Consider the following 17,593-nt stretch of genomic DNA (forward strand, 5'->3'; position numbering starts at 1 on the left):
TGGCCAATGAAATGCAACAAAGGGGTATAAATAAAGAGCAATGGAAAAAAAAATCTCTTTCTCTGTTGCTCGCTTCATCGCTCCCCCTCTAGCGCCTTACCTCCTCCCTTCAGCCTGTTATATAACCACGCTCTGGCTGCATTCCATGAACAAGCTCATTCAATGGTGGTTGTCTTGGCAGCAGTGTGATGATCTCTCCTGCTCTCCAATTGGCTGCTGAACAAGCAACTGTGTCTGACTCGTCGCCTTAGCTGCCAGTCAGCTGGGTGGCACAATCCAGAGAGCAGGAGCTGCTCCACTGACACAGTTTCTCATTCAGCAGAGGAGGAGGTGCTTGTTGTGACAAAGGCACACAATGTTTTTTTTTCTGTCATTGTTGTTTGTTTGTTTTGCAAGTTTTAAGGTAGAACCAAATGTGACTTGGTCTTTAAGTAAAGGGTGGAGCTCTTCTTATAGTTTGGAAAAAAAAACTACCTAAGGTTTTATTACTGAAAGATGAATGACCAGTTGAAACTGACAGGGTCAAGCTACCTGTCTGGAGATTTTACAACATCCAGGACATCTGGAAATATTTCCAAAAACATCTAATACAGTATCCTGCAACAGGGGAACATATGTAACTAATGGCAGCTCTCAACTTGTTGCAACATGTCAAGTATTTGAGTGAAATTTCAGCTGGGATTGAGATAGACCAGGAATCTATTTTTACTCTGTTGCAGTTGGTTGCCCAGAGATTTTTTTCTGCCACCCTGGTCTAATGGCAAATATATGTTGCACAAATCACAACATCAACATATAACAGAAGTGTTCATTGTTTGTGTAAATAACAGTTAAGTAGAGCAGTTATTATATTAATCTCAAGCAGCAAAAACTGTCTACTCTGTGACCATGCCCTTTTTGGTTTGTTGTGTTACAGCATGCATCTGAACAACTCTTCTAATCTCACTGGAGTTTATTTAGAGGATTTCCATTGTTCTGAGACAAAATGTTCTGACACAAAGAAAACTACTTTTATTTACTGGTAGCATTTGCAAACACACTTATGTTTAAACAGAATGTAATCGCAGTTGTGTCAGTGAATACTATCTTACAGCAGCTGTGTGAAGGGAAGTTTCAACAAAAGAGACAGAACATTAATCACCATTTTTGAAACATTATTGCAGAAAATGATCTTTTCACATAAGAAAAGAATTAAAGCACCTTTTAAGCATACAATATGTGGTGGTATAAAGTCCATTCTGTCTCTGTGGCACTGTTGGTTGAAGCACTTTTCATCAGTGCTGTAAACCCTCTGCTGGGGAGACTTTGCCCTCTCATCCCAGCTAATCAAACCCAGTCCAAGGTCCTGTTTACTTTGCGCATTATATTTACTTAACATACTGTATGCTTACCTATATTTGAGTGGCATATAATGTGCAACACACTATAAATGACCAACAGAAATGCTTTGTGCAGTCAAAGATCGCAGTTAATTTATTAGGCTAAGCAGCTACCACAGCTACCAATTTTTCAAATTACTGCTGCTCTATGTGAACAGTAATGACTGCTTTTTCTCTCCCTAGAGAATGCAGCTAGTGTACAGTAATATGGCCCGGCACTAACTCCCGACTCTTTCAAAATGCACTGCAGGTTTAGGTAATTACCCAGCAGATGCAACAGTAGTAGAATGAGAGGTATTAGTGTTCACCGGGTCCAACGCACAGGCCTGCATCACCATCTCTCTTACTGCATAAGTGTTTTAGTGCAGTAAAATAGCGCTGAATAGCAAGGGTGTTTTGTATTTTAAAAACTGGTTCAGGGAAAAATACAGAGAAGAGGTGAGCAGTAAAAAAATGGAACATTTACACTGCCTCTAACTGGAATCCAGCAATGCCATAGGGTACACATTATGTACAAAATGGCAAATATGGAACAGGCCACTACATAAAATAGGGAATAGATAAGAGGACTTTATTTGGAATTAATTTTACACAGGTGGAACATCTATTTGATGTTTTCTTTTTCCTTCTTTTTTATGCCTGGGAATACTTCCTTTCATCTTTCTGCACAAGCGACGGCATAATGTAATATCCATCCATCCACCCATTACCTGTATCACTTATTCCTAAATGACAGGACGTTTACCCTGCCGTTAACAATAAAAACACATCAACTGGGTGACTTTATATAAAACTATACCTTGCAATAATGTTACTGTCTCATAAATAAGGTTTCCTGTTCTACATGCAATATATAAGATGAGATAATCCTTTATTGTCATTGTAACACGTACAACTAAATTTTAGAGTGAACTCCATTCGGTACAGCATTCAGTACTAACCCCCCCAGCAGCATCGAGTGTGGTAACTGCAGTTGGGTAAAGAATATTCCTGAATCTAGTGGTCCTTGATTTGATTGCTTGATTTGCAATGTACACCATTTCCCAGTTTTCTTAAAATGAAAAATCACATGCTGAACAACATGCTACACCTGCCAAGAAACCAGGCCTCGCACTCTACATGTCTATAATCTTTCCCCATTAATCAGAAAAGATAAAGTGCATTCACTTGATCATTCTGTTTATGCAGCTCTAAGTCCAAACCCAAACCCCAAGTAGGCCTCTTCAACACTAGCAAAACCAGACTGAGGAATTCAGTTCACAGCACATGTCCACACAATAATTCTGCAAGCTGCTCCAAACCTCAAGAACATATTAAGGATTACGCTACAACGATCACAGTTGCCCTGAATTAAAATCTCTTTATAGTGGTGTCACATTTGTTTAGGCTCTCAACAAATGTGATCAAAAAAATGTGCAAAATATGTAATAATTGTGTACATTATTGTGCTGCAAAATGAAGTTATCAAAAAGGCAGAGACCAAGCTACTTTGATATTTTTCTTGTATACTAACATGTAGGATGGATGAAGAGTTAAAGCTTTACAGAAGGGGAATTGTCAGAGTTAAAGGAACCTTGACACATACTGTAGCTCGCTGTGAACTTGGCCAAGGCTGCACACTCAACAGCCTGGGCTCAGCACACTGGTGTCCTTAAAGAGAGCGAGCAGCCTTTACTCTTTACAGCTACTGTACTTTTATCTCAGTCTAACTGAGCTCCAACACATAAGGCTTCACTTCTTCACACCATCAGTACAGTGAGGCATTAAACTGGTGGTAGCGCTGTTCCAAATTTAATAAAACAGTATATATACTAGTATATTTAACAGGTTAGTATGGGTGTAAAATACTCTCACAACTAGCCACAAATGTGTATTCAGAGGTTTACAAATACAGTCAAGGTTACAAATGTGTAAAAACTGATTTGTGTTTGTCTCATAAAGGCCATGAATACGTGTTTGTCGACTACAGATAAAATCCAGATTTAGAAATGTGTAAAAACGATTTGTGTCTCATAATGACCACAAATATGTTCAGTAATCGACAAATAAAATCAAGATTTACAAATGTATAAAAACGATTTTCTCTGTGCAGTTTTTTAAATGTATTTACAGATTGTTAGATGCACATGCACAGATTGCCTGACACACTAATCAGTGAAACTTGGCCGCCTGGGCTGGACGCAGGGACTATACTTGGACAGTGAACTGAACAGCACCTGGTGCCAGGCCCTGGTGGACACGGGTTCCACCATCTCCCTGGTTCAGCTGGGGATGCTGCCAGGGACGATTAAGACTGCATGGCTGGAGAGCCACTCAGCTCCGCATCACCATGGTGACCAGTGAGAGCACGAGGACTCTTGTTGCTGGCCATACTGTGGCACATCAGTTCTGGTTGACTAACATCCAGAACCTATGCACCATCAGCCTCGACCTGCTGACTAGTTGGGAGGCTGTAGTGCCCAGGTCCATGCTCCACCTGGGTGCTCAAACCGTGGCACTACACTCAACCAGCAAGGAAGGGCTGCAAGGGACCAGCCGCCAGCTGAGGGGTCCACATTGCTGCCAGCCAAGGAGTCATTGCCACCAGCTGAAGGCCAGCCAAGGGGGTCGCCATTGCCAAGCAGAGGGGCCAGCCACATCGCCACCAGCCCGGGAGGTGAGACCAGACAAGCTATCGATGACCTGTTCAAGAGGAGCTGCGAGAGCTTGGAGACCGACCAGAGAGGACAGCTGAGGGAGTTGCTGGAGGCATTTGTGGACATCTTCACGGCCAGAGATGAGGATTCTATGCACACTAGCCTGGTAAAGCACTACACTGTAACCGGCAATACATAACCCTGCAGCGCCTACCACTCACAAGATTAGAGAAAATGGGAGAGCGGGCCTCATCATGCCATCCAGCAGCCCCTGGGCAGCACCTGCTGTTATGGTCCAGAAGAAAGACGGTACCTGGAGACATCTCGACTACTGCACATTTAACAAGGTCACTGACAAAGATTCTTACCCACTGCTTGGCATCAATGACACCCTGGCAAACATTGCTGGGTCCCACTGGTGTAGCTCCCTTGATCTGCGCAGTGGCTAATAGCAGGTGGAGTCAACACCAGATACATGGCCCAAGACTGCCTTCTCCACTGGCCAGGGGCTGTGGCAGTTCAAAGTGATGCCCTTCGGCCTCTGCAATGCCCCAGCCACCTCTGAACACCTTATGGAGCAGATCCTGGCTGATATTCCCTGGAGCCACTTTGTGATCTACTTGAATGACCTCCTTGACCATGACTGTAGAGTGCCTAGACAAATGTTCTGCCAATTTGCTGTGCCTGAGGAGCTGCACATCAACCAGGATCTATGATGTCCACTGCAAGGGGGAGGACTTTGCCCCTGTGGGTGTACACTACGGAGTGGAAGAAGGGACTGTCCCCAAAGCTACTGAGCCAATGGGTTGGACCCTGCACTGTGGTGGAAAGACTGACAGGCTGTGGTGCATAGGCTAAAGAAGAACAGGGTGGTGGTGCTCCAGAGAGACAGGCTCACACCATACCGACCTTTGGCTCTGCTTGAGGGGGGATCAGACTCTGGGTTGTTCTGAGTGTGTTCTGTTGCTGTGCGGTTGCACCTTTGTATTAATCATTATGTATTGTTTTTTTCTCATATACAAACACTGTAAAACATGTCATATTTTTACCAAACCAGTCTGATAAGCTGTGCTTGACTGGAGTCACATACAATCAGGTGGATGTACAGTAAGTGACCTAAACTGACAGAGGAAACTAAGCTTACCTGAATCCTGCTATGCTTCATGGTTAAATGTGGGCCTGCCCATATCCTACTTGGCACAGCAATGCATGCCTTTCACAACTAAATAATGTAAGTAAACAAAAAAATATACAACAGATATTTGAATATAATTTTTGTCAGAGAAGTAGAGATAAACAATAAGGTGACTGTGGTTCAGTGGGTAGAGCAGTCATCTCCCAACCGTAGGGTCAGTGGTTTGAATCTTGGTGCCTGCAGTCCACATGTCGAAGTGTCATTGGGTAAGACACTGAACCCCAGGGTTGCCCACAATGGTTAGAGCCACTGGTGTGAATTGGCGCTGCAAATGGCTGCCTCAGTTCTATACTGGAAACAAATTCCTTGTGTGTAACATACTTGGCCAAATAATGGTGATTATCCTTGTCATTAATGTTTTTATGAGTAAAAGCCTTGCACCTTGCAAGATGCATGCCAGTTCAAATCTGCTTTTTCTTAGAGAGAGGCGTCTTCCCCTGACTACGATTTAACTATCAACAGTGTCTCATCAGTAACCACAACAGATCAGGCCCATCCACCCCCATGTGCACATACACTCACACCCACAGATGCACACACACAAAACTGGAGCCCCTTTTACACTGCCCATTCAATACGGGAATTTTTTGTGAGTTTTCTGCCTCACCATTCTGTGTAAGAGGTACAGTCTCAGAATGGGAGGTTGAAGCTGACCTTCTAAAATGCCACAACAAGAGGTAGTATTTTTGCTGAGAGGTGTTCACCCCACCTCCTCTATAAACCTTGATTTATGGTTCTGCATTGAAGCTATGCCATAGGTATGATGTAGGATTGTGGCAACACATACCACAACAACTGAGCAGAGTCCTTCAAGTTCCTGGGCTCCACTATGTCCCAGGACCTGAAGTGGATGTCCAGCACTGTCACCCATAAGGTACAGCAGAGGATGTACTTCCTGCATCAGCTCAGGAAGTTCATCCTGCCCCAGGAGCTGCTGATACAGTTCTACAGAGAAATCATCAAGTCTGTCCTCTGCTCTTCCATCGCTGTCTGGTTTGGCTCAGCAACCAAACAGGACAGGAACAGACTCTAGCAGTCAGTCAGGACTGCAGAAAAAATAACTGGTGCCAGCCTGCCCTGTGTGGAGGACCGGTACACCTCACAGGTCAGATGGAGGGCAGAGAAGATTTCTGCAGACCCCTCACACCCTGGACACACACTGTTTGAACTCCTCCACTCTGGACAGCACTACAGGTCACTGTGCCCCAAGACAACCAGGCACAGGGACAGTTTCTTCCCCCGTGCCATCACTCTGATGAACACTTGACCCATGACAGTATGACTGGACAATAACCCTCAGTGCAATACCTGTAAATATACCTTTGTATATATCAATCTGGGAAATGCATCTAAACTGTGGGTATATATAGTTCTCTGTTAATAAGTACTTTATTTTTATTTTTCCTATTGTGCATTCCTTTTTTTGTTTGTACATTCTTTTTCTTTCCTTTCTGTTCTCTCAGCCTTATATTGTTTGTCTATTCACTGCTCTACAGAAAGACATGTAATACACAATGAGAGCCACTGTACCAAAGTCAAATTCGTCATGTGTCCAACATACCTAGGCAATAAATCTGATTCTGATTCTGATAGATTCAGGTCACTAGTTAATTAGTGGCCAACAATTTTCTGTACTAGTTAACTAGTGAGGTCCAAAATATCCACTAGTTATAATAGTGAGAGACATTTTTTTGACTTAACTAATAGGGTATAAAGTTTTATAAAGTTTTACTAGTTGATTTAATAAAAGCCAAAATTCTCTCTAGTTAACTAGTTGCACAAAATGCTAATGAGGAAGTTGGCAAGACACATGCATTGAGGCTTCCATGTTAAGGCTTTGACCAAACATGCTGGACATTTTCCTTACATGTTAGGCCTTTCCCTTAACTAGCTGAGTATCAAACAGCACAAGCGAGCGACTGTGCACAACTAGTGAAATATCTGTTTAACATGTAGGCCTTTTTGTCGCAGTAGTTAATGTTTGCATTTTACTAGTTAGACAAAACTGCTCACTAGCTGACATGTGCATATGACTAGTTAAACTGTCAAGTGCTGCAACTGTCATATACTAGTAGAAATACTTGCTTGCATGTCAACTAGTGAGCAGTTTTGTATAAACTAGTACACAGGCTGGCCGCCATACTACTGATGCTGGCAAAACAAACAAACAAAAAAAACATGCTTGCAGATGAATCAAAAGTAATAGTACAGTAAAACAAACCATCAGTGCCTCCGGGCACATTAAAGCATCATGTGCATTAAATAATAATTCTAAAATGTTAACAGTAAAATTGTTTACACCATGCAAAAGTGATACAAAAGTGTGATAAAATACACTAAATGTGAAAAGAGAAAAGATCCAGCAAATCTTTGTGCCGGTTTACAGCCGGGAAGCATGGTGGTGTAGTGATTAGAGCTGTCAAGAAGGTAGGTTCGAGTGCCTGCGTGGGTTCTCTGGGTTCTCGGGCTTCCCCTCACACACACACAAGACATGCAGCTTAGGTTGATTGGCGACTCTAAATAATCCCTAGGAGTGAGTGAGTGTGGGTGTAAGTGGTTGTCTGTCTCCAAGTGTCAGCCCTGTGATAGACGGGTGACCCGACCAGGTACCCCGCCTCTCGCCCAATGTCAGCTGAGATTGGCTCCAGCCTCATTGCGACCCTCGGAAGGATAAGCGGTGTAGATAATGGATGGATGGGTTTACAGCCTGTGAAATCCCCCCGCTACCTCCCTCCCTCCCTCCCTCCCTCCCCTTTCTCTTACATCACCAGACACTCTCCTGTGAAATCCCCCCGCTCCCTCCCTCCCTCCCTCCCTCCCCTTTCTCTTACATAACTAGAGCCTCTCACAAAAGCAGCCACAGGCACAACACAGACGAAAATAACTAAGTGCACAAACCCTCACAGTTTATACAGATAACCTGAACATACTCATGCTTAAGACCATGCGTATAGAAATGTATCAGTGTATAAACAAATGAATCCACCTTTAGCTATTCTATCAAGAGCTTTAGGTGCTTGGCGCAGTGTAAACAACGTTCAGTTAGCGACGTCTTTTACATTTACTTTTACATGCAACCTACAAACATATTTTTATTTTGCTCCGTGGTGTGTACTTAAGATTAATCCGGTGCGCGCCTGCAGACTGTTACGCACTTTGGACATAAAACAGTGCATAGTACTGTATGCTATATGCAAATGAAAAGTTATTACTAACAAACACAAGGCGTGCCCAGTTGACATAAACACATTTGAACAAATCTAGTAATTTCCACAAACTCACCTCTCATGTTGGCGTTGAAGTCAGCCACCTCCTCCAGGTGGAAATGAAGCCAAGAAACACCGACAGCGACGCGAACTTGTTCGCTCCAAATCGGACCAGCTGAAAACTGTCACAACAACAAATCCTCATATGGGTTTTCTACAATTTCTTCATCCGCTCCGACTTTACGAATCTTAGTAACTTTGGTCACCTCCGTGCACTCTCAGAGATATGGTTGTGACAAATCACCTATACAGCAACACAGCGGCTTCTCCGCTGCCCCGAGCTCCTTCCTGCTCCGCGGCTCGCTGTAACCTAGTTTCGCCGCGTGGACTACACATGATCCTCACACTGCTGTACGCCCGCCTCGTTCCCCGTGACGCGCGCCACCCTCCGTGCGCTTTAAGGAGGCTCTCGCGTGCGTGGGAAAGTGTGGCAGTGTGTCAGTCCAGACCGACAGCGCAGGAATATGTAACATATAATATCCAGCAGCAATGTGTTGCTTTTCTCCCCCACTGCCCCCTTAGAAAACAGTGCTTCTTTATAGGTCACAGAAAAATATTACAAGGAAGAGTTCCTTATGGGAACACCTGAAATAATAGTTATATATTATGAGATTGGAGGATCATACTGGTGTTTCTGATTATCACACCATAATCAGTAGAGTTACATCTTAATAAATCAAGTTATCTTTTATTCTGTTATTTATGGTTTCATGAAGTTCGGTTATAATAGTCCAATGCAAGTTGAACACATCTAAACATCTAGACATGTAAAGGCAAAAGTTACAGTATCTGAAAGCAGACGTTTGTTACAAAGGCCTACAAAAATGTATGTCAACCAATATTAACATTTAAGGTAGAGGAAACATATATTTAAACAAAGAGCCACATGATAGCCAATGACTTTATAAAATGGTAGGGATAATGGAAATGGGCTTAGACTTCAGTTATCCTGTGTGTAAAATCTGTGTGTTTCACAGCACTTGTATTGGAGCTGCATGAATACAATACACATTGCTGGTGATGTGTTCTCTCAGGACCATATGAAAGTGCATTTCGATTTTTTTGTTTTCATTAATGTAGTAAAACACCAAGATAAAAACACCCATGTCAATGGTCCAAAGTTACAGCCTGTTACAGATATAATAAAAGCTCTTTGCTATTTGTTGTGAATCAATCATATCTGTTAAAAGACAGGCTATTGTGTCACAAGTTTCCCAGCCATGTAATGCTGTGTTCTTACAACATTATTACTTATTATCTTACTTATTAACAAATACTAAGCTTGGTAGAGGATTTAAATGCCACCACAGGTTGCTGCACTGTTTGTTCCCCTTGAAATATTTAAAGCCAGGGAGTTTTAATCAGTGAGGGGAAAGCCTTAAACGTAAAAGTGTATTAATGATAATGATGACAAGTATGTTACACACAAGGAATTTGTTTCCGGTACAGAACCAAGGCAGCCATTTGCAGCGCCAACATTAACATAAATGAAATATAATGCTTAATTAACCACAGTGTTTCTTGATACAAAATGTTTCACATTAAAACAGTGAAATGGATGTGTATGTATACATGTCTATCTATCCATCTTTTATTACAGTTTATTGGGTACATCTTTACATCATTGTTTCCTTTTGAAAAATGGGTATGTGTTTATGTACGGACACACCTGCTGACTGTGGCACAGACAAACCATTAATAACAGTGCCAATGAAAATATTTGATTTGCAAGCCTGTGTCAGATGACGAATGTATCAAGTAACTTAGGCACAGTTATGAAATGAAGAGAAGAGAGAGATTATGGTAAGTAGGTTAGTGGAGCAACACATAGTGTTCATACCCCTCCCTCCCTCATCTTCCTGGTTTGCATGCGTACTGACTCGCCCTCTGTCTTTCCACTGTGGCTGTCTTTGTCCTGAATCATTTATAAATCAAAGCTTATACTTTACATACAGTCCTGCTTTATATTCACACATCTCTTTATTTTTGCTTGTGCACACGTGGTCTTTTATCTATACATTTTTATGGGTTGTGCCTCTCTCACTTACACAACTGCTCAAAACTCAAAAAGAGTAAGACATTTGAACATAAATGCCAAGCACGAATGGATTGCTTTTCTTGAATGCATTTCCTCTTGGGTTGTGGTATGCTCCTCAGCGTGCCCCTCTGTCGCCATGAAGCAACCACACATCAATCTGGTGTTTCCTTGTGACGTCACTGACCTCCTGACCTTGAATCTTATATAACCATGGCAATACCCAAATTAGAACATGGAGCATGGAAAGAAGAAGGCGCTTAGAGCTTCACATAGAAGCATGTAGCTCTTTCCAGATTAAGGCAGATGAAATGAACATGCCTGTCCTTCTATGAGTGTGTGTCTGCACATACTCTGTGTTTGAATAGATAGACATAAACTAAATGGGAAAGCAAGTATCTCAACTTCTATGACAGAGGTACCCCAGAGTGAAAATAATCACACAGTTAGAAGTGTTTTCCGCACGTTCGAAGTGAGCTGCATGAATGATATGACAATTTAATAGCTCAAACTGTCATCTGCCCCACAGTGCATAAAGCCCAATATACTGAGAGGATTATTTCAGGATCCCAAGCTCTGGCTTCCATAATCCTCTCTCCCCTCTCCTCTCTCATCCTGCTAAACCCTCTCCCTTCTCCCCTTTCAAATGCCCACTAATCTCTGCCACTACCACTCAGTGTGGCTGTAATTTGGTTTGTACCTATCCTTCTCCAATAAGTCAGTGTGCCAAACCCAGAGGGTGCTTCTTCCTTTTCCTCCTGTTATCCTTTCTCCTCTAGAACTTGAGGGACATCCAGACTTAGTTTATGTTTGATTGGTGCTTGAAGGCCTATTGCTGTTAATATTTTCAGACATAATTTGCAAATGCTGTTTCCCAGCAAAACTGAAATATCAATAAGGTGAGGTTGAGGCTGGGGAAAACCACATCTAGCATCAGGATTGTCAGCACAGGGACAGCCCCCTAGGGAAGTATGCTCCACCAAACAGGACAGGAACAGACTCCAGCTGACAGTTAGAACTGCAGAAAGAATCACTGGTGCCAGCCTTCCCTCTGTGGAGGACCTGTATATCTCACAGGTCAGAGGGAGGGCAGAGAAGATTTCTGCAGACCCCTCACACCCTAGACACAAACTGCTTGAACCCATCCCATCTGAATGGTGCTACAGGTCATGTGCACCAAAACAACCAGACACAAGGATAGTTTCTTCTCCTAGGCCATCACACTGATAAATAGCTAATTCATTCTTGAAGGACAGGACACAGCAATCACCCTAGTACAATAAGAGTAAATATAACTATTGTATATATTAATATGAAAGCTTCTTTGCCACAATGTGAATATATACTGTAATAATATATATTTATAAATAGATTGTTTCATTCTCTCTATGTATTTATATTTATATTCTTATTTGATTATATTTTTTTACTTAGCCAATAAAGCTGATTCTGATGAAAAATGGAATTTTGTCTTCCAAAATCATGCAATACAGTTAAACGCTCCATTAACCAGGGAAGTAAGCACAACTTAAGTGAAACTGTATTGTCAGATGCTGTTTCCACATACAAAAAAAGATGCCTGGCTTGTGTTTATGCATTGTATTTCAGGTGTGTTCATATGCCCAAATTGCCTGCAAATGTTGAGTGGCAACCTATGAGATCTCCAGTTACAGCTCCTGTAATCTGAGTTCATGTCTGTTCATTAACACCACTACAAGGTGGTGGATCCAGTTTTGTTTGCTACTGCTTCTCATTCATCTGGGCACAGTTGATCAAAACAAAGAGGCCAACAATGTGAGGAATCTGGAGCCATGCTAATGAACTGGCCAATGTATTCATGTTAGTTTTAGTTTAGTGTGTTAGCATGTCAACATTAGCTAATTGTGGCAGCAAACGAGCCAAATTTTATTTTAATACATCCAATGGTTGTCTGGACCAAAGTGGTGGACTGGTTAATAAACTCATATGGTCATCCAGAGATCTGCATTGCTATCTAGGGGGGAAAACTGCAGAGGTAGAGAAGCTCTTTTGCCCCCATTTAAGTGGTAGTGTAGACAAATGCTGTTGCTCAAACTACACTAATGCTGCTCCTTTTGTATTTCCTAAAATCTAATAAACTATGGCGTAATGCTTGTGGCAAGGTGAACTAGATGTGACATGGGTAGTATGCCTCTAATGAGCTAAACAAACAAATAAGAAGCAAACTGCCCTTCAGTTCTCATTTGTCCTCCCTCAGCAGCTCTTGAAATCAGAGATGGCTGAATTTATTACATTCAGGCACACATGAGTTTCACATCTTGCCACCGGGAGTCAAGCTGTTTGTTTAGTTTCAACAGGCAATATTTAACTGATGGCCATCTAATTAAAACTGACATTTAGCGTGTTGTATTTGTCCAGCTGTTTGCCCACACAGCGTTTGTCCTGTTGTTTGTCAATACTGCTCTGCCTTAATCTAGATCATATTGCTTCTGACAGTTGTGACAGGAAGGAGGACCACAGGCATTTACAGAGTTGTGACAGGAGTTTTCTAAAAGGATAGAGGAATAAACATCTGTTTAAACCAGCTAATAGATAATACCAGGACCCAGAAAAGATTAAGGCAGAGATTATGTCTGTGAGATAAAATTTGAGTCTTAGAGGAATATTAAATAAGAATGGATAAGGACCAGGTATAAAAGCTTAGTGGGACTCATTTATCTTCTCAGACTGATCCAGGCTCAGATGAGATCATGTATTTGGTGTGACACACAAGCAAAACTACTGTTCATTTTCCAGCTTGAAATAAGTGTTTCAGTCTCAGGCCTTTATAGTGTTGACTCCAAGTGTAATTATGAGTCCTTTCATTTCTACTGTCATCTTTGAACAACCATGATTCTTTTTTGTCATCTGCAAAAAGCCAAAGACATTTGTCTAAGGCCTGAAAGTACATTTCCTCATATCAAGTCAAATCAAATTTATTTATATAGCACTTTAAAAACAACATCCAGCTGACCAAAGTACTTTACATGGCAGAATAAATCACAATAAATGACTAAAATAGTCTCGTTCCTCCCATCTGCTGTTATTTTTCCCACCCCTGCCTTCATTGCTAATTAAATGCTAGTCCTCGCCACATTTCTCTGGTGCATGTTGTTAGAGCAGTGTCATCATTCATTCTTGCACTCGTGTGAATTAATGGTTACAAAGAGGAAAAACTGGGTCACTATCTGCACATTTCTGCAAATGCCTTTATGTGTGTCTGGTGTCTGAGGCCATCACATGCCATCCACACTATCCAAGTATTTATTTATTTATTTTTTTATCAAAAGGCTCAAAAGCATTACATAATATTTTGTTAAGTATAATCAAACACAATCAATACCTCAGGTATCTCTGAATTTACATATATACCAAGGCCACCCTTGGTTTCAGCACTAGACAGGTGAAACAAGAGATGCCAAGCTGATTGAAGATCAAGTGACAAGATCTGGAAGAATATGTCTGGCAGACATACAGCTGGGTCATGGGGTCTCAGTGTGTGAGTGTGTGTGTGTGTGTGTGTGTATGCCTCAGTTCTGACATTAATCATAGATTCTTAGAAAAAAAGAAGATACAGTATGAACTGTATGTGCATATGACCATGAGCATGACTCAGTGTGTGTCCACCAGGGAGCAGCCACATTTTAACTCGGCACTGTAAAAGTTGTGGTCAGCACATAGATTAAGGATACTAAATGTATATTATAGTTGTCATGTATACAATACTGTATATGACTGAAACACAAACACAAAAAAAATAACAAATCACCTGAGCAGGAGAGATAAGCCTGAGACACATGGCAGAGATAATCAGGGAAAACAGAAAAGAACAGCGAGCGAGATAGAAAGCCAAGTCAATGTCTCAACAATCTAAAGATGATACTGAAAGGAGATCTGCTGTTTCCAACACTTGCTTCCATGACAACAGCCTAGCAGGGCCCCTGACCCCACAGCTTGTCTGTAATGAATCATTCGCCCTGAAGATGAGGTGACATCCGCAAATGCTCACATAAAGACTCACACACAGGTGTGTGACAAGACATATATGTACATACCGTATATGTGCACACTAATATGCACATAGAGATACACATATTTTCCTCTCATGCCAGACTGGCTTTCAGAGAACATCTGTTTACCTCTAAGAAACCGAGTCATGAAAAAAACATGTACTTGTTGACAACAAGAGGATTTGTTTTTCAACTGCAGTCTGTTGACTGAACAGGAAATGGACTCTATGTTCACCCACAGGAGCAGAAAGACACCTCCAATGATTAGTGATCAACTTACTGGTTTTGAACCGTATGTGGAGTTTGTATATTCATCTGTACATGTAGGTATGTCTCTGCATGGGTGTGTATGTCAAGCTGTATCCCTGTAACACATCCAGACATGTTTGTCTGTATCATGAAAATAAAGTGCAATCTATTTGCTCTGTACAGCTCCTCTGAAAAAGGAGACTGAGCATGTATTGATGACAACCAGTCAAACCGCTCAACAGGGAGCTGAAGGAGCACATACAGTACAACCACCAGCTTGTGTTATATTTGGAAAACTCTGGTCTTTGAATTTATAATGGCTGAAGTGTTTATGTCCAAGCGATCAGACTGAGGAAAGATTCAAATTTCAAAACATGCTTGAAAGATCTTAAATTATACCAGTGGCTGCTCTGTGTTGTTGTTCTGTGGCAATCAGCGTGTTTGTCAAAACATCTATTACTCAAGTGCTGTTAAGAGCCAACCTATAGGGTTATCTTTCCTTTTCTCCACCAACGATTTACCTCTGTGCAGAGGGAGAGTGAGAGATAGGCCTTACCCAAGGAACTGTGGTCCTTCCTTTCTGCTCAGTCTGAATGCTGTTATACAACCACTCTTTTCTTGTGTAAGTGTTGATAATTCAATACACTAAGGTCCAAAATGAAAAGGCAAAACATATGAGTGACATATTACAGAGAAAGCTCATACCAAATGATGATTTTTTTTCAGGGGGGATGAATTATTACATGTATCGTGAAATGTGACACAAATTGCAATTGTTAAGATTTCTGTCCTCGTCATGTTGGTGGCGTCCATGGTTGCAGTAAGCACATCTCCAGCAGATGAGTAACACAGTGCAATACAGTGCAGTTAAACAAACTTGCATTATTTTAATAAAGACATCAGTCAACAATAATTGCTGATCTGATTTCATGCAAGAGATTGTTTTCCACACAGCAGTGGCTACACTGGTTGCAAACACACTGCATTTCTAGTTTCCTTTGCAATAAAAACCACACAGTGTTTCACCAGTCGAACACATTTAATGTGAACTAGCAGCAGTAGAAAATGTTTGGCTTGCATTAATGGAAATTAAAGCGTGACTGTGAGAGAGTGAGCAGCATGAGCAGTAAACATTGAAGCTGATAACCATATGATATAAATTGTAAACAGTAACGTTATTGCATGCATTCTTTCCCATGAATACTTTGTGCTTAGACACTGACAAACTAGTGCAAGAATTGCAGAATTGCTGAAAAAGGGCCAACCTTTCATATTAACATAGCTAATAATGGGTTTCGATTGCACAAATGCCTAAACTTTGAGTTTCTTAAAAATTCAGTCAAATAGCCTGTTGAAAATTTAGACTGATGTATCCAGGCACTACCATAAAGCCTAAAGTAATCAATTTATGACATCAGTTAAAAAATTTAAGTAATATGTGCACATGTACACATATAGATATCACAAATAACCTTTTAATTGCACAGGCTGGAGTCCTGCAGCGTAGAGGTCCCTGTCATTCAGTCTTCATGACACACAGAACTCTGTCTCTCAAATTTCTATTTTACTTTTAAAAAGTAAATTAAGATGAGTGTTTTGGGTTGTATATGGGCCATCATCATGCTGTTGAGGATTTACTTATCCCTGATGAATCAGTATGATATGCCATGTGTTTCTGACCTACTTACCAAGGCACAACCCATGTATACATGAACCCACGAGCAAGTATGACCTGCATGCACACGACAAACAAATAAGACTAGAACATGGTCATACCCTTGCCACTGACTTAGAATATTATAACCTGTTAATGCTCAGTCTAGTTTCCGCCGTTTTCTCCTCTCCCTCCCTCCCTCCCCTCGTTTTTTTTCTATATCTCTTTCTATCTATCCTTCTCCTGGTCTGACACAAACATATAGAAAAATGAAAAACACTCCACAGCAAATGCTAGATGTACTGTAAAAATTATTTTATATTAATTTAATAATTTTGTGTAAATTTGCATTTTAAAACTTTCATTCTCTCCCCCACCTTTTCATTCTCTGTGCTGTTTTTCTCGGGCCTGGTGATTTACTTCTGCTAACCATCAGTCCTTCATTTTACCTTCATCCTCAAGCCTTGAGGCATTCAGGAGTTGATTGCAGTCATCCACTTATCATCATTCCTTCCACTCATCTTTAATAGATATTTCTATAATGTTACACTCAGTTACAAAAACTTATTTCCACTTTCAAAAAACAGTCTCTTTTTTAATTGACCTCACTGCAAATTCTCAATTGATTTTGCAGTGCACAAAGCAAATATTCTTAAGGTAAAAAAATGAATTAGAATGACCTATTTCTTCAGTAACTTTTATAAGTGCAATTGCATATGTGCATGTTTTAATGTTTACAATAAACTGCATTGTTTAAATATCACTACACTCTATTTGATGCTTCATTACTGCTCCTCTCTTCTCAACAGTAAAAACAAACACTTTGTCAAAGCTTCATAGGTGCGGTAGATTATTTTGTTTGGCTACTCTGGGTCACTTAAAAACAGTCTTTCCTATCATTAGTACAAACATGTCTTTGTTTATGTATTGTTACCCCCCCCACTTCCCTTCCTTCTCTCAGTCTAATTAGGGTCATGTGAATATTAATCCACTGTGGCAAAATAACAACCCCTTGCAATGAGACGAGTGATAGCATCTTACATAACTGACATTAGCCAAACCCTTTAGCACAGCTGCTCTCTGCATTAGATGCAAGTGAAAGCTCACAGAACTAAATAGCTATAATAAAAACATTATGATTCTACTTGTGC

At 41.1% G+C, this 17,593-nt stretch overlaps 1 protein-coding gene across 1 annotated transcript in view; it reads right to left on the minus strand.

Moving 5' to 3' along the window:
• Nucleotides 1-8,828, minus strand: part of rorca (RAR-related orphan receptor C a) — an 18,548-nt gene extending 9,720 nt beyond the window's left edge. Inside the window, exon 1 of the mRNA XM_020622352.1 lies at nucleotides 8,493-8,828. Coding sequence (XP_020478008.1) covers nucleotides 8,493-8,499 — 7 coding nt within the window. The 5' untranslated portion in view covers nucleotides 8,500-8,828. The remainder of the gene's footprint in view (nucleotides 1-8,492) is intronic.
• Nucleotides 8,829-17,593: the final 8,765 nt, after the last annotated feature.

Source organism: Monopterus albus, unplaced genomic scaffold (assembly GCF_001952655.1).
Source record: "Monopterus albus unplaced genomic scaffold, M_albus_1.0 scaffold279.1, whole genome shotgun sequence".
Taxonomy (NCBI): domain Eukaryota; kingdom Metazoa; phylum Chordata; class Actinopteri; order Synbranchiformes; family Synbranchidae; genus Monopterus; species Monopterus albus.